The sequence below is a fragment of the Thunnus maccoyii genome, chromosome 8, assembly GCF_910596095.1.
Source record: "Thunnus maccoyii chromosome 8, fThuMac1.1, whole genome shotgun sequence".
In the NCBI taxonomy this organism is placed as follows: domain Eukaryota; kingdom Metazoa; phylum Chordata; class Actinopteri; order Scombriformes; family Scombridae; genus Thunnus; species Thunnus maccoyii.
Genome location: NC_056540.1, coordinates 13,875,997 through 13,894,129, shown reverse-complemented (window position 1 = coordinate 13,894,129; position 18,133 = coordinate 13,875,997). Strand labels below are relative to the sequence as shown.

Below are 18,133 nucleotides of genomic sequence, written 5' to 3'. Positions count from 1 at the left end.
CATATCAGCTTCAAAAAAAGTTTAAAACACATTTATAGAAGGAGGCTTGTTGATTTTTGTCCCCATCATTTAATTGTAAGTGCATTATGATGGTTAGTATGAACAGGAGGAATGATTATGGAAAGAAAAAGCTATGTCAATGTTCATTTGGGCTCCTGACTTTTGTTTTAAGACAGACTTGTGAACCTGTCCATAAAATTCTGAATGCAGGACATAAACTTGAAATGAAGTAAATTTTACATTGTAATATATCTACATTTTCTTCCACTATTTTTTCTTGCTGCTGACATACTACTTCGTCATAATGCCGCCTGGGTAGTGATATTTCAGTTTTTAGGATAATGTAGTTCCAAATTCGCACTCATATTTTCCACTTTTGTCTGCTTTACGATGTGCAAACCTACACGTAACAAAATATTCCGACGGCACCTGAAGGCGGCACCCGACCCTGTTAGTCAAAGGAGAGACGGAAGGAGATGGCCGACTAGGAGGCAACAACGATACCTTTGCTACTTCGTCGGCGATATTCGTTTTTATACAACACATCTTCACAACTGAAGTGGGGAGAGGACGTTATAAACACCCCCGCTCCTCTTCCACAATGGCAGAACAAAACAGCAACGTCAGATATCAAGAGGTGGGTAACAGTTTGCTGTCTCGGTAAAACGTAGCTAACAGGGTTGTGTCTAGATGGTAACCCTAGATTCGCGAAACTATCGCGAGATTTGTGAAGTAATAGTAAATTTAATGCACACCAAGCTTCAAGTAGTTATTTCAACCCAAACCGTAACTAAGTGGTTTTTGTGCCTAAACCTAACAAGACCTTAACCACCGCGTTGTCACATCGTAAATCAGCGAAACGAGAATATTTTGAAGCGGCTCGCGAGAGTTTCGCCAATCTAGAGTTACCGTGTAGACACGATCAGCGCTAACCGCTTAGCAGCTGCCCAGTCAGCTAACATCACCAGTCAACATTATCCTGTCACTGAGGGGAAAACAACCAGCCCAACACACTGTTGTTGACGGGCTGGGCCTGAGTAGGCAACACATATCTAAAGCTTACATTTAAACAAATGTCTCACATTGGAATAAACCATTACATGTGTGATTATAATTTCTGTATACCGTATTTGAAGCCGTTTCCATTTAGCAACTAGTTGATTAGTTATCAGAAGCCAGTGCTGTCTGGCCTGAACCACAGTCAGCTGAGTGTGGCTCTGATATGAAGCTCCATGATCAGGCCAGTACTTTGATACGTGTCCAGTCCTCCCTGCCTGTACAAACTCCACAGACAAAACAGGATATTTAAAATAGACTAAGATAGCATGCTCATTTATCAACATGGATATGATGTGTGAAATCCTGAGTGCACAGTTTATATTTTAGTCGCGGCCATTTAGTTTTATTGATGTATCAGAGGTTGATGTGTTATAATTAATAAAGTAATCAATGCAGTTAATCTTTGCCATTTGGAAAAATAATGTCTATCTGTCATGACCACCTGTTGCACAGTACATTACACAAGTGTTATTTCTTTTGTTCCTCAATTTTCTGCATTATTTTCTCTTAAAACCTTCAGTGTATCTGTATTATATTTGGAGGTTAACTGTGTTGATGCTACAGTATAGTTTCCTTCTTTAAATTCTATGTTTCTTTTTATTTATCCATTTTCATTATACACAAAAACACACTAGATGACAAAAGAAAAAGAAAAATCCGCCCCCCACCCTACTAAAAAACCCTCCAAAACAAGCAGAAACAGAAAACGGACCTTATACATCATTGCCAGACTGGAAACAATTAATTAATTCAATGATGTTGTTCAAAAAGACAACATATATGTTAATGTCACTCTTATGTATTTATTTTCTTGTACTGGGCATGTAAATAATTTCTTCTTGTCCCATGTCTGTAGAAAAATGTTAAATTCCACTTAGCCAACATGAAAGCTTTCTCCAATGATGCACCCTGTAACACCTTGTGATTTCATTTATTATCACATATTCAGCTGGTGAACGAGGAGGAGCCGGCTCAGCCATCTCAAGAGGGTCCCGCCCAGGACGCACCACCCCCCTACAGCAGCATTGCTGCAGCCAATGCAGGTTAGGAAGCTCCACAGCTCCATCACATACAGCCCGACATCTCAGAACAAACATTTAGAAGTGGGAGAAAATAGTTAAATCCATAAATATCAGTGCCACTACATACAAATTCTCCTTTAAAAGTCTGTATCCTAAAGCGGGAAGATTGTAGTCCCTGCAGTGAAATGTGCTTAAGAAACAAAAGCAGAAGTAATCTTTGGGAATGATTCTTTCCACAGTGTCACATTATTCCTGCAAAGTATATGAATCATCTGTATAATAGCTGTGATTTATATATGAGCAGCCTCAACTTGTACCAAGTATTTAAATGTTAAGCTACACATACTGTTGACTACTGTCTGATCTTGTGTTTTGCATCTAAAACCTTACTCTGCAAAATAAAAAGTGGCTATAGCCATCAGATTATTGTTAAAAACCAAGTTTTGTGAGATTCCCCTCTGAAAATACAATACTTGAGTAAACATATATAGTTTTATGTTCTAATTTGTCCTAATCTGTTCGCTTTAGAATGAATAGCTTAGGGGGGAAAAGCTTGTGTGCAAGGCCGTTTAGAAACGTCTGGTATCTCTAATCTCACTCAGAGGCCATAGGTCAACACATTATATAAGTGGGTGTAGCCTTGAGCTTTTCCTGGATGAGTCCATGGATCTGGTTCAATGCTGTTTGTGTTTAAACAACACAGAAGCGGCTTCTGGATAGCAGCCAAATGACCCAGATAAAAATCTTGGCGTGCATGGGAGAGAACATAAACAGTAATGGACATATATATAGTACTAATGTCTTTCATCCTGCTCTGGTTTGTATAATTATCTGCTGCTTCTTGTCTTTCCAAAGGAAGTGAAAGCAGCATTTTTTAGCAGTCAAACCTCCATATCAGCTGCAGATGAAGTCAGCACCCACTAACTTTCAGTTCTGCTATTACGACTGACTTTCTTTAAATACAATTTAAATTTCATATTAGAGTCAAAATAATATTTCTCTGTCTTTTTTTTTAAAAAAAACCATCTGTCACACTGTCTGTCTATTTGGGTCTTTCTGTCATATGAGATGCACACTTCATATGTGGCATAGATATGCTCCAAAATTACAAACAATAGCCCTATTTAGGTGAAATTATTTTTAGCTCAGTGTTTCTTTGCTTTAGGCTGAAACATGTAAAGTTAATCAAAACTGACTAAAAATAGCTTGCTGTGGTTGCAAAACGGTCTGTTGAAAAATGATAATCAGGTTTGTTTGGCCATACAACACTGCACTGCACACTACAAAGCTAATCCTGACCGACTCCATCGCCCCAACATTCATGATGCAATACTCTCCACAAAGGAAGTGTAGACGTAGTGATATTAACCCGACCTGTATGATAAATCAGCACTTTTCGTGCCAGTGTCAGCCATGTTCAGGAGTTTGTTTATTATGTTCAGAGAAGTTCATTTTAATAAAGACCTCTGTTCTGGGATGAATAGTGTTTTGCTCATCACCTCCACAGCTTTCTTTGAGTACAAGGAAGATGGAGGAAGATTTCCTAACCCTCCGTCCTACAGCGTTGCCACCACTCTGCCCTCCTACGATGAAGCTGAGAGAAGCAAAGCAGAGGCTGCCATCCCCCTCGTCGCTGGAAGAGTCACGGTACGTCTGTCTCATTCTCAAACATCATGTCGAAATATTCCTGCTCACTACAAGTCTCATCATGTACCAACATCTCAAACTTTCAAACAAAACGGATTTTGTAACGTGTTTCCATATTTCAGGAGGAAGACTTTGTGGCCAGGGACGACTTTGAAGACGCTGACCAGCTGCGAATAGGAAATGACGGCATCTTCATGCTCACTTTCTTCAGTAAGAACTGGTTGAGCGTTTCAACAGTTGTTTCATACAATTCTCTTTAAAAGAGTAAACTGAATTTCAGTTTCACTTGCATAGAGCTGGCTCGTAACCAGACGGTTAATCAATATTTATCTTCGCTTATTTATCTGGTAACCTGACACACCAGATGGTTTGTTCCATGGAACCATCTGAGAATTCGTCCATGGAAACTGTTTGGAAAAGAGCAGGAACTTTCAAAAAAAACAAAAACCTGGCAGGTGATTTGATGAACCATCTGTCTGTCACTGTCTTACCTTGACGCAGCTGCATTCACAAGATCATAACTTGAAGCCTGACAAGACGGATTCTCGCGTGATCTTGTGAATCCAGCTGCCTCGCAAGGTAATTGATCTGATGAGTGAACATGTAAAAGTCGCACTCGTCCCACATTTAACATTTGTTGTGTAGCTGCACTGGGTGTCATCACACTCGCTGCACAAGATGTATGGAGGAGGAGGAGAATGTGTGCCGCCAGTTTGAAGACTTCAAAAACGAGTAACGTCTTTGAATAAAAATCTCCTGCTATCTATCGGTCATTCTTTGAAAATGCCATATTTGTGGATCATGGTCCAAGACAGTTTGGTGTTATTATACCAAATGTTGTCTCTTTTTTTTAAAAAATGAATCATCGTCTTTCTGTCACCAGTGGCATTCCTCTTCAACTGGATTGGCTTCTTCCTGTCGTTCTGTTTGACCACATCTGCCGCCGGTCGATACGGGGCCATCTCTGGCTTTGGCTTGTCCCTCATCAAATGGGTTCTTATTGTCAGGGTGAGAGTTAGTTACTGAATATGTACCACTCTTAACTCTATAGGATCATATGTTACGGCTTTATTCACTGGAATAGATGCACTGCTCCTAACAGGTATTATCTTGTTTCTTCCAGTTTTCTACCTACTTCCCTGGTTACTTTGATGGGCAGTACTGGTTGTGGTGGGTGTTCCTGGCCCTGGGTAAGTGACAGACATTATTTTATAACAAATACATTTCCCATGATTGGTAATTGTCTTTTTATGTGTTTTAATGTCTTTCATCATGAACCTTTTTCTTTGGACTCCAGGCTTCATGCTGTTCATCAGAGGCTTTGTTAACTACTCCAGAGTGCGTAAACTTGCTGATCCCACCTACGCCACTCTTCCCCGCACAAGGGTACTCTTCATCTATTAGAGGTAAGTTCTGTTATACTGGTCACACTCATCATGTAAACCAGGTTCATTGTTGCACAAAATTCTCTGTTTTATTTACTGTGAGTGATGAGATTAACAACAGAAAAATACATTTTTGACCTTATTTACCCCCCAGTAAGTGTCAAATACCACTAGCTTTTTTCTTAAGTAAATAAATGATCCAGTGTCACCGTCACTGTCTGGCAACTCTTTGAGTCTGTACCACTTCATTTCAACTTGGAACACAAAACATCACGTCGTTTATTTATCGACGGCTCTGTGCAACAAGTAAACAAAATTAAGACATAAGAAGATTAAGACTTACAGACTAATAAACACATATTTCACATGGCTAGTCACGGCTGAATTTAAACTACAGCATGTTCACATTTGATTATCAGCTGGAGATTTAACATCAAACTTGCCTATTCATGGAAAAATATCTCAGGCAGGAGATCTAAGAATTGCCGTTTGCCAGCCTGTGACAGGAGAGCCATAAAGTTTCTGATATACTGTACTTACTGAACCTTCAGCACACAGGCTGGTTCAGCCTGACAAGGTGCTTTGCTGTGCTTCTTACATCGTTGTTCAGCAGAAACGAAGCACTGCAACACTTACCTGGGTCCAAAGTACCAGACAAAGAAATTATTATTTGACCAGTGACTAATTTATGTTTAAGTAATAGTCGGAAATCCATTTTAAATGGGTCTTTACATGATAACCTCACGTTGGTAACTTAATCATTTTAACACAAGACATCAACAATGGCTGTAGTTGTTGCTCTGAAGTTTGGGTTATTCACGTGCATTTAACCACACATCCTGAATAGATGAAGAGTCTATTTTTTAATTAGATTTTTACACCTTCTTTCTACCAGAATTCAGGATGTCGGATTTGGAAGAACTGGACACGACCAACACAAGCAGCAACCCAGAAATCAGCCAGACGAGTTAGAGATGAAGACTACCGACGACAGTAAAATATTCAGGAATTCTATCACTTGTTTTATTTTGTTTGAAACTTTATTAATGGAAAGCGGTTAACAGTAATTAGTCCCTCTATGTACTCATTAGTGGCGAATGTTAAGTGCTATTTACATCTCTTGTCTGTAATGTATAAGTAATGCCTTATATCATTTGATGGTAGCATACGAGCATGCATCTGCTCTCGAGGTCAATAAATAGAGAGTCTCGTTGGTGTTGGCGACACGTGGCCGTAAAGCCAACAGGTATTAGTTAATACAACACTCTATAGACCTGCCGTAAGCATGCGACATACTTTGTAATCTGCACTAATCTCACCTCATGGGTTTGTTGTGACTATTATAGGCTGTTTCTAGATACCACATACACTTAAGAAGTTGTCATGAGGCTGTATATGACAATGCTGATATCCACATTAGCACATAACTCGCTCACCTGTTGGCTTTAAGTAGTGTTGCCCTGATTCTAGCCAGGAGGCGGCAGTGTTGTCTGCTGCTTTCAGGTGGCTAGAAACTCTTTATTAAGGGCATTGTCATAATAAAACATACATGCTTGTGATTCAGATGTTTTTATCCAATTCAAGTGCAGTGTCAGTGGAACACACCCAAATTGCATCCATGTGTCAGAAGTTATGATTTTGCCTGTTTTTTTTTTGCTGTTCATTAAATCAGATTAAAAAAATCCACCCTTAAAATGGAATTTAAGATTACAGACGTGATCTTAGACCAGTCTGCGTTGTCAAAACACGAACAAGCCGCAGCTAGAAACCAGGTGGCCAGAAATGTCAAGTGACAAACCCTCCGCAACCCGGAGCGGCTCGGTCAGCAGTGACGGGACGATGACTTTTGGACAGTGACAGCAACCGGGAGGGTTTTTTGTGGGCGTACGAGCACATTTTCTGGTTCATGTCCTTTAAAAATCCTTTAGATGTTAGAGCCTGACCTTTTATTTTTTTTTTCCTCTGACTCCTCAGTGAGTCAGTGGAGTCTGCATCCCGTTCACTGTCAGTGGAAAAGCTCCGAGTCTCAGCTGTCTGGATTTCAGCTGCTAATGATCCTGCTCAGACATTTGGATCCAGTTATCTAAGAGCATAAAAATAGCTCACATTCCATTTTCAGGCGGGGTTTTTGCCATAAGATTTAATTGACAGGTGGGGAAGGGAAATTTTTTTCTTTTTTCTTTTTTTTTTCCGTTTTTCTGAAAATTATTCATAAGGTGTAAGATGCTATCTTGTGGGTATCAAAACTATATCAAAGAATGTTGTATGCAGGTGCACTTTTAGAAACATAACCAATAAAACCCAGAGGATGTTCCCATCATGGTTTGAAGTCCCAGATGTATGAAACAAGGACTGAATGATGCAGGATGTTGTCTCTGTTTTATATTCTGGGGAAAAAGAACATGTCAGGATAATTAAGATGTTCATAATCTAACCACTGATTGTCAATTGAAAGAGTTAATATGGATTTTAGTCTGGCCCAGCAAACTGATCTGTTTACCGAATCAGTTAAACTCATACGACATGGCTTTGATACAGACCCATATGCTTATTTCTATGTGATGTAGAGCTGCAACCCTGGGGTTTTGTTGTTATGAAACTGTACAGAAAGCGTTTAGTGTTGAATAAATGTCACTTTTAATGCGTCACTTTCTTAGTTGTGTGTTGTTGACATCCCTGTGTACCAAGATAATGATATACAATGTCACAAATACCACATTAGCAGTTTTTATTGGACACTTTTGATACAAGATACGACATTGTTTACATTGTTACAGGTCGGTATTATGAAGCTGAGGTATTGGAGGAAGAAGGACTGAAAATGAAAGATATGCTGCTGAAGATTACAACTGAAAAATGCTTTCATGTATGTTTAACGCTGCACTGGACGACATTGGCAGCACCAAGTGGCAGCAATGTGTTACTGAAATATAAAACAACACTCAGAAGACAGAGGAAGCTGTAACTCTTTGGTTTCTGACACATCAGACAAGACATCACGTCTCAACACAAAGTATAAATGACCAAAATATCAGACTGAAAAGATGGATCTGCATCAAAATACAATCCTGGACTACATATACAGTACAGCAAAAGTTTGAGGCACTTAAGACGTTTAAATTTTTATTATGCATTATGCAACACCATCAAGGAGGCGTCTGATTGGTTCCAAATTTACTCTGCAGCATGACAATGATCCCAAACATACAGCCAGAGTCATAAAGTTCCTCAGCAACAAGAACTGCTGCTGTCAAGCCAAAGTGTGCTCACACCAAATATTGATTTCATTAAGGTTCCTTCTGTTGAACTTTGCATGAAATCATCCTCACTTTACTGTTAGTGGCTTAAACCTTTGCACAGTACTGTAGTTTTTATAGGAAAAGAGTAAATGTCTGCACTCTTCAAAGCCACAACATTTATTCAAAAGTAAGTGTGCAGGTTTTAACTCTCTTCCTGTTGATTTTGATCTTTAATAGCCTTGCATCTATGTGATGTGTGTATAATTACATCCCCACATATAGTTTTTTCTCACTCAGACAAGTGCTGTAGTCAATGTGGAAATAGGGCAGTTTTTATTTATTACCATCTCACAACTATTCCTTTAAACTTTTTCTGGATCCGCACCAAAAATGAAGCACTTGGTCTGTTTCTCACCAAATCTGGTTGAAATCTGACTAACAAACACAACTACAAACATAACCTCCAAGCAAAGGCACAATAATATTTAACATTTTAAAATATTTTAGAATTAAATGGTAGTGATTTGTTTTCTCTTCTCCTACAAATCTCTTAGACTTGAGAAACATCAGTGCATCTAATGGAGGTAGTGAAGCGGTTCAACCAGTGTTGATGATACTGCTTTATATTTCGCTCTTTATGATTTCTTCTCTTCATTCATTTCATTTTCTGAGAAGATCTAACACCCCTAACAGTTCCGACATCAGAATTAATGGTAATGTGAACTAATAGAAGTGATATGAGGTGTTAAATGACACATTGACAACAGTCAAATCTGTCTTAAAACCTTGTCCATGTGAACATTAAAACAGGTTTTGCTCTTCATCTTTTTTGCTTTTTCATCTTAACTCGTTATTTTCTTTATGTTATACATGTTTTTGACACTGTAGCACTTTGAGATTCACTGCAAATGAAAAGTGCAGTACAAATTAAATGCATTATTATTATTATTATTATTATTATTATTATTATTGTCCATTTGAAGACGCCTTCCTTAAGCAAGTGGAAGTGATGGGGGATGAAATCCACTGTCATCTCTGTGCAAAAACATGCAAAACTCCGTCTAAATCTATTATGAGGTTTCAGCAGTCTGAGGTAAAATAGATATCCACTTTGTCTAATTTAGTCTGCTGAATCCTCATTATAGCTTTAGTTAAACTTTGAGATGCATGTCTCTCTCAGAACGAGGACTGTGGATATTCGACTGATGATGAAATACGTGTATAAATGAGCATCTTCACTCCCTGGATTCATCCAGCTGGCGGGGAAGGAAGAAGATGGCTTTCTGTCCGATGTGGGTTCTTGGACCCAGTTTAGGTTTCCCGTTCTTTTTCAGAGCTACATACCAGTTCCTCTCCTGATATTTCTGAGGCTGATATGTATTGTAGTGATTCTCCTCCAACTTCTCCAGGAAGTAACACTCATCAGTTACTGTGGGCTGAGAGAGACACGCGAGACAAACACCGACAGCTGACTGCACATGTGGATGGATTTTGAATTAAGATGAAGAGTTTAAAAATGCATTCACCAAAGTTTATATTAGATTGGATAATTCTGAATAATTTATACCAGGTATTAGGGCTGGGCAATATATCGATATTATATTGATATCATGATATGAGACTAGATATTGTCTTAGATATTAGATATCGTAATATCATGATATGGCATAAGTGTTGTCTTTTCCTGGTTTTAGAGGCTGCATTACAGCAAAGTGATGTAATTTTCTTAATTTACCAGACCCTTATCCACTTAGTCATTATACACACATTACTGATGATTATTTATTAAAAATTTCATTGTGTAAATATTTTGTGAAAGCACCAATAGTCATCCCTACAATATTGTTGCGATATTGATATTGAGGTATTTGGTTAAAAATATTACCCAGCCCTACCAGGTATCATGGAAGATTTATCATCATCAAGTCTAATGTGCTGATCTACAATCCAGTTTGATCACATGAATGATGAGGTGTATTCTGTAGATACTTACTGAACTATACAAACGCCCTTCATTATTCATGGCCAAATATCGCCCAGCTTCTGCTCCTTGGATGATCACAACACCTCGATCCACAGCTTTAAGCTTTAAAACAGCTGAAAGGAGAAAACATGACAGGAAACACAGGCTGAAACCTACAAATACAACTATACAATGCTGCTTGAAAGTTTGTGAACCCTTTAGAATTTGCTCTATTTCTGCATAAATATGAAAACGTGATCAGATTTCCACTCAAGTCCTAAAACTAGATAAAGAGACATTAGTTAAACAAATGAGACAAAAACTTTACACTTGTTAATTTACTTATTTAGGAAAATGATCCAATGTTACATATTTGTGCTTGGCAAAAGTATGTAAACCCCCTAGGATTATCAATTCATTTGAAGGAGAAATTAGAGTTTGGTGTTTCAATCAATGGGATGACAATCAAGTGTGAATCTGGAAGGCCCTGCCTTATTTAAAGAAGAGAAATCTTGGTCTCCACTATCAAACTCTGAGCTTCACAACACAGGTTTGTGGAAGTGTGTCATGACTCAAACAAAGGAGATTTCTGAGGTCCTTAGAAGAAGAGTTGTTGATGCTCACCAAGCTGGAAAGGGTTAAAAACCATTTCTGAAGAGTTTGGACTCCACCAGTTGACTGCAGGCAGATCATATACAAATTGAAGACATCCAACACCATTGTTACCCTCCCCAGGAGTAGTCTAACAACAAAAATCACACCAAGAGCAGGCGTGTAATAGTCCAGGAGGCCACAACGGACCCCAGGGTAACATCTAGGAAACTAAAGGTCTCTCTTGCAGTGGCTACAGTCAATGTTAATGAGTCCATCATCAGGAGAACATTGAACATCAATGGTGTACATGGCAGAGTTGCATGGAAAAAAGCCACTTTTCTCCAAAAAGAACATTGCTGCTGTCTATGGTTCGCTCAAGACCACGTGGATAAGCCAGAAGGTGATTGGAACAATGTTCTGTGGATGGATGAGACCAAAATCAAACTTTTTGGTTTGAATGAGAAGCGTTCTGTTTGACGATGAGCAAACACTGCACTCCAGCATAAGAACCTTATCCCATCTGTGAAACAAGGTGGTGGTAGTATCATGGTTTGGGCTGCTTTGCTGCTTCTGGACCAGGATGGCCTGCAATCATTGATGGAGCTATGAGTTCTGAGTTGTACCAGCCAATTCTACAGGAAAATTCCTCCTAGCTGATATGCAGAGCTGATAAACAGTTGCCAGAAATGTTTGATTGAAGTTATTGCTGCAAAAGGGAGTCACACCAGTTACTGAAAGCAAGGGTTCACATACTTTTGCCTCCCACAAATATGTAAGATTTGATAATTTTCCTCAATAAATAAATGAATAAGTTTAATGTTTTTGTCTCATTTGTTTAATTGGGTTCCCTTTATCTAGTTTTAGGACTTGTGTAAAAATCTGATCATGTTTAAGGTCATATTTATACAGAAATAGAGAAAATTCAGAAAGAACCTTCAAGCAGCACTGTATATACATTCTGATAAAAGAGAAATTGCTGTTTTACTTCAGCTACAGTCAGCAACCTTTAAAATCTTTGCTCTATAGTTGAATACTTAAATGAATGATGGCTGTCTAGAGGCTCGGTAAGTAATTATCAGAGCATACTTAAATGTGAGTCAGTCTCACCACAACACAAAGTAAATGCACCATTAGACTGTCTCAAACCTGACACGCTGTTATCAATTGTAACACTTTGAGCTACTTTTTCAAGACATGAAAGGATCAGAAGCAACCATACATGGCTTTTTATATTTGTCATAAATGAGAAGGCCAATATTTTTTCTTTACCATTTACCAATTTAACTTTTTCAAGACTTAAAACATCCAAATTATAGGATGCTAGTCATGCATCTAGCATATTTTATTTAATATGTTATGGGTGCTTATTAATATCCCTTTATTTATTTATTGCTTACAACAATATTGCTCTACCTATAATGTATGCGTGGTGCCATTGAAAACGTTTATATAAAAGTATGTAATGGTTACCTTCATTATCAATTAATCTACTGATTATTTTCTCAATTAATTGATTAGTTTGGTCTAAAAATGTCAGAAAAATCTCGATCACTGTTTCCCAAAGTCTAAGGTCTACAGGACTAAAGAAACTAGAAAATATTCACACTTGAGAAGCTGGAATCTGAGAGTTTGGACATTTTTTTATCTTTAAAAATTACTTTAATAGTTGGCAACTAATCAATTAATCATTGCAGCTCTGATAAAGTAGCCTTTTTACTGTAGTCCCAATCCATGCTAGGCCTCTACCACAGTATGTTTGTTTTCTTTTCTCTTTCAGATGAATTTAAGGTTTATTTGGCTTTAGGTTCTATAAATATCTTATTTTTCATTCCCCTTTAATAAATCAGCAATGAGCTCCCACTTTTCTCCATGTAAAGGCATTTATTTGACATGTGTGTTGTTTCCCGCTCTTTGAACCTGACACATCGGCACTGGAGGAAGTGAACGCGTCATGTAGTGTATCAGACCTGACCTGGATGTGTGCTGCAGTCTTACTGTGAACGTCCCTGTCATCCCTCTGGCCCTGCACGGTCCCATCGGGGAGGATCTGGAGGTGATGTCCGCCATTCATGCAGTACAGCCGAGTCAGCCGCCTGTGGTCCCGCAAAAGGCCCCCGGCCACAGTTTGATCCTCAAAAGCAAACACGTCTCCATCCGTCATCCTGCTCAGAAGAAACACTGCCCTGTAGTCAACAGGAGGGGTCTGCAGTGGAGGTCGGTTTTCTCAGCACAGATCAGATCAGATCAGCTGGCTGTGGTCCCTGGTCAGGTGTTTGCATGCTCGTGAACGAGCGTAGACCACACAGGCAGCTGGATGCGCGTCCCCGACTCCTGGCCTAAACGGGGATGATGGTATGGAGTGTGATCACTGCCACTTGTGCACTTACTTCCTGTTATGCTGAGTTCCGCCTGCCCGCTGAGAACTGCACGCACCTCGCGGGAGCGCGCACAGGTAGAGGGAACACTACCAGACATTGTTTTTTAAGGCAAAGTAAAAACGATATAATCTTCTTTGTCAGATTCATCAATAATGACAAATGATCTGAAGTCTTTAGATACTGAATGTTTAGACTCACCAATTTTTTAGAGTCACCAATGTTTGATCAGACTCAGTAGTAGCATTTCCTCGATATGATTGGTCTGAAATTTACAAGGTTTCCTTTCCTCCTCAGTGTGAACTCTTCTGTGTTCTTTGTCGATGTGTTTTTAAACACAGGATTTCAGATAGTTATTCTATGAGATTTTTAAATGCGGAAAAATTCATGTGGGTTGTCAAATTCACTCAAAGTCAAAGTTGATCAAATAAACTGCTGATAAAACCATTTGATGCCTGCCAGACTTTGATTTGAAGAGTCACTACCGAGTGTTAAGAGGAGGTTGCATCATTCGACAGAGGTGTATCTTGTTACCTGCTGAGAACTGCATCCCCTGCTTTCTGGAACGAGTCAGGAGGAGGTTCACTCACTGGAGGCATCTGGTAGACAGGTGAATGAATGAAAGCGAGGATGCAGGATGCAGCATGAAAGGTAAAACCACCTCTGCAGAATACTATAACCACATACTTTTTCTCTGGAGACCAAGGAGTGGATAGTACATATGTGTGAATATGTATACACATAGACCTATACACATATATTCTATAGAGACACTTTAGGATCAAACAGTTACCAGCTCATATTTTGGGCCGTTTTGGTCTGACTATAACAGTTTTCTACAGAACACAAAAAACTCCATGAATGTCTTAAACTTTTTGGAAAATAAACCAAAAGTTTCATCTGCTGCAAATGAAAAGTGCTTTTGTGTGATCTACTGTAGGTGAACTGACTCTTAAAACTTGTCCACAAATTCTTGACTTAAACTTCAATAAACTATGTTGCTGCTGGGTTGGAGAACTTTAATGCCCTCAATAAATGTTGCTTTTGTGAAGCCACTTTGAATTTTCATCTATTAATTACTGAGACTGTCAGGTTGATTGTAACAATCTGAGACTGTATTTCATAATGTAATTGCACTATATTTCCCATCATTTGTACATTAGAGATGTTAAACTACATTTTTATAATTTAACAAACATATAAATGGTCCCATACATCAGGAAAAAAGAAAATTCCTTTTAAAAAAGTCATGAAAACAAGAGATTTTGAGTAGACTTCAACAGTCAATAAACCAGGTGCCAGAATGGAAAAGCGCATTTATTTGATGAACAAGTGCTTACTGTGATCATGAAAAGTGGCTTACAAAGAGCTTACCGTTTCCATTGTTCAGAATCATCAAGTTAATATGATGGTATACATCTGCATACAGTTCCTTTGTTTTTGAGAAGTACCACACAAAGACATACAGTTTGACTTTTAATCAATGGAGGAAAGGATCAACAGGAGTCACACTACAGAGGAGAAATAATACAGAGTGTATAGAAAAACTAGTATTTGGAGACAAATACACCACATTTTCTTTACAATGGATTATATGTACATATTCAAATTTTTAAGCAAAACAAAGCTTTTAGAGAAAGCATATACCAGTGAAACATGATCTGCCCTTGATAATTCTCAAAAGTTAATGTCTGCATATGTTTTATACAAAATAGATTTTCAAACAATATTTGGGTAGTGCAAATCTTTTTTTTTTTTTTTTTAGATTCAAGCTGGTTGATTACTTTCACAAACAGTTTGTGTGTGAAAAAGACTGACTCCTATCCTATTCACAGTATTACACAATTTGACCAAAGCCATCACGTTAGAGTAAAAAATGTGTTTTTTTTTTTCTTTTAAACCAACAAAGAACTGTACATTTGTCTTCTAGGAGCTACTTAGTTTATGTGTACATATGCTGATTCTGTCTGTACTTGCTTTGGTCACCTTGTAGTCAAACATCAAATAGGCTTTTTGTGCAGTCTGTGTGGACTGATTACTGACTAAGTGTATCTATTCCTGAAAATCTGGCCTGCAGAGATAAAGTTAAATGTGAATCTCCTGTTTGCAAATAGCTTATATCGGAAAAACAAAACAAAACAACAACAAAAAAAAGGAAGCAACCACATCTTTTAATGTGATGGTGATAGATTATCTGTTGTTTCTATTGCATATTCAGTTGTCCTCCTCAAAAATGTACAAGAAAGTAAGCAAGTATACATTTTTGAGCAAGAAGAGGCAAGTGTGCGATTTCATATATACCTGTTTAAAATGAGCAGCAGCATCAGAGATTTGGATACACTGAATGTGAAAGTAACCCATGGTTAACCCTTAAAACGCAGTTAAATGAAGGAAGATGGTTTTTTTTTTGAAGATTCACCAGAAAGAAAGAAAGAAACATAAGAAGCGTCTATTTTCAGACACTGGAGGACTGAGCCTGGGTATTAATGATGACTGTGGCAGCACATTCCTGATACTTCTGTCAAAGTGAACTTTTTCCTGACAAAAATACACCATAAAGCACAGAAGCAGACAAATATTGGGAATCAAAACTGAATGTTTTTGGTTCTTGAAGTCAGAACATAAACGACTAAAACATGGAAAACCTCTTACTGTATGAGTGAGACATCAAATTTCAACAACCTGAGCATGGGAGCGGTTCAAAACTTATCATGAGTGCTTTTAAATTTGATGTTGGGAGAGTTAAAGTAATAATCTCCAAGATTTTCACCTAAATAAATGTCTATTAAGTCACTATCGCTGAATGAGGTAACACAATGGTAACTGAGCCTATGGCCAACTGATGAAAGCCCTTGTATTTGCAGTTTTATCTTCTGGGTGTCTGTGGTGACATTCCTGGGAAAAATCACAAGTGGTGCACAGTTAGTGATGCGTTTTCCATCACCCAGCAGTGGTTGGTCCGCCAGAGAGAGTAGGCGGAGCTACAGACTCGCTCACTAACTGCCATCTGACTGACGCCACACAGGCGACACCTCTGGGGAGTGAGGTCCAAAAACACAATTTATCGCCACAGGTGCCGCCAAAGAGAACAAAACAACAAAACTGAGATCTTTGAGATTGTTACTTTAACAGAAGAACAATATGACATTTCCTTTGTTTAAATGCACCAGCGAGCACTTTGTAGTTGCTCACTTGACATATTTATCCAATTGTTTAAATCTGACAGGGTGTCTCCTTTAATCTGTTAAGAGCTATTGTTAATTCCTCTTGAAGACTCACATTCTTTTTCAAAACCTGGATTATTTTGTGTTTAAAACACAAATATGATGACAGGGCCATGAAACACACTGACAATAATGTTGCAACACATTGCAGTTTCCCACTTAATTAAACCACACACAAAGAAAGAAAGGGATACTGATAGACCCACATTATTCTGTGGGATTACACACAGGTGTGAGAGCCTTGTGTTAAACTCAATTATCAATCATTAATAGTGACCTCAATCAAGGGGACTGAAGCTCAGATGACTCACTGGACAAATTCAGAGGCTTCAATGCTGAGAGTTGTTCTCCCCCTTTTTGATACAAACACTGACAAACTTTCAGCATCACTGATGAACAGACAAAACAGGAGTTTGGCACTGAAATAGTTCCCAGAGAATGAAGGATCCATTTTGCCTGCCTCCCCCAGTCAGCGACGCTACACTTTTCACTGTGAGACGACTCTACGAGGTGACAGATGCTAAGTGCTTTCAAACATTGGGGGGTTGACTAACAGACAAACAAATACACGTGCAAATGTACTAAAGACACAAACATTACGACAAGGTGCCTACAGGGCGTCTAAGGAGCAGAAGGGGTAGTCAAAAGTTATCAGCAAGGCTGGAAGGCTTACAGGTTAATAATGCATTTGCCATCGCCTGATCCAAAGCACTGTATACACAAGCTGTCTGTAATACAAACTGATCATTTTAAAGGAGTAGTTCGATCTTTTAGGAAGTACATTTTTTTGCTTTCTTGTCTGGAGTCAGATGAGAAGATTGATACCACTCACTTTATATGCTAAATAAGTACGTGGAACCAGGAGCTGGTTAGCTTAGCTTAGAAACAGCTAGCCTGTCTGTTTGAATGTATAAAAATCCGCCTACCAGCTCCTCTAAAGCTCACTGACAAACACACTGTATGTCATTTGTTTAATCCCTACTAAAAAAGTGTAAAATCAACAATTAACCATTTTATGGTTATATGTCAGACTATTTTTTGGCTGGGAACCAGTTGTCAGGCAAACATGACAGTAGTATCGATCTTCTCATCTACCTCAAGACAAGGAAGCAAATGAAGATTATTTCCCAAAATGTCGAACTATTCCTTTAACAAATGTAGCAAAGCAACAAAGAATCTGCCTTCGATAACAAATTATCCAAAGAGCATGGATACACTGATCATCACTGGCAGAATCACAACTGCATGTTTGCAAGTTTTTACAACAGACTGTAAAAAAGAAGTAAAAAAAATGAAGGACGGTTATTTTCCAACCAGTTTGAGCCGAGTTAAAACCACAGAAATTTTGTTTCCCCGACGAGTTTTAAAAAAATGACATAATTTTGCAAACACAAAAAAACATGCCCTCTCGTTTCTGATTGGTAGACGCAGGTATCTATCACATTCCATCATTAGACTATCGGGGCAGAAGGAGGGGGCTAAAATAAAGATCCAAGCAGGCTATTTCCTAATAAAAAAAGTTCTAACGTCCATCTAACGTCATATAGCGAAGACTGGTACAGTATAACAGTCTTTCTTCACAGTCTTTTAAAGCCTTTAGCGGGGTACATAGTGCTCGAATCGCA

General features: G+C 38.5%; 2 protein-coding genes across 2 annotated transcripts; one reads left to right on the top strand and one right to left on the bottom strand.

Annotated features, from left to right (window-relative positions):
• The first annotated feature begins 439 nt into the window (after positions 1 to 439).
• Positions 440 to 7,761, top strand: LOC121902340 (NEDD4 family-interacting protein 1-like). The gene is made up of 8 exons (XM_042419603.1): positions 440 to 637; positions 2,009 to 2,102; positions 3,589 to 3,728; positions 3,851 to 3,938; positions 4,612 to 4,736; positions 4,852 to 4,918; positions 5,026 to 5,134; positions 6,009 to 7,761. Exons 1-7 carry the CDS (start codon positions 602 to 604, stop codon positions 5,130 to 5,132), a joined length of 657 nt encoding a protein of 218 aa, XP_042275537.1. The 5' UTR covers positions 440 to 601; the 3' UTR covers positions 5,133 to 5,134; positions 6,009 to 7,761.
• Positions 7,762 to 9,279: 1,518 nt separating this feature from the next.
• Positions 9,280 to 13,665, bottom strand: fgf1a (fibroblast growth factor 1a). The gene is made up of 3 exons (XM_042419075.1): positions 12,905 to 13,665; positions 10,346 to 10,449; positions 9,280 to 9,788 (listed from the first exon to the last, which is right to left on the bottom strand). Exons 1-3 carry the CDS (start codon positions 13,068 to 13,070, stop codon positions 9,588 to 9,590), a joined length of 471 nt encoding a protein of 156 aa, XP_042275009.1. The 5' UTR covers positions 13,071 to 13,665; the 3' UTR covers positions 9,280 to 9,587.
• Between the last annotated feature and the right edge of the window lie 4,468 nt (positions 13,666 to 18,133).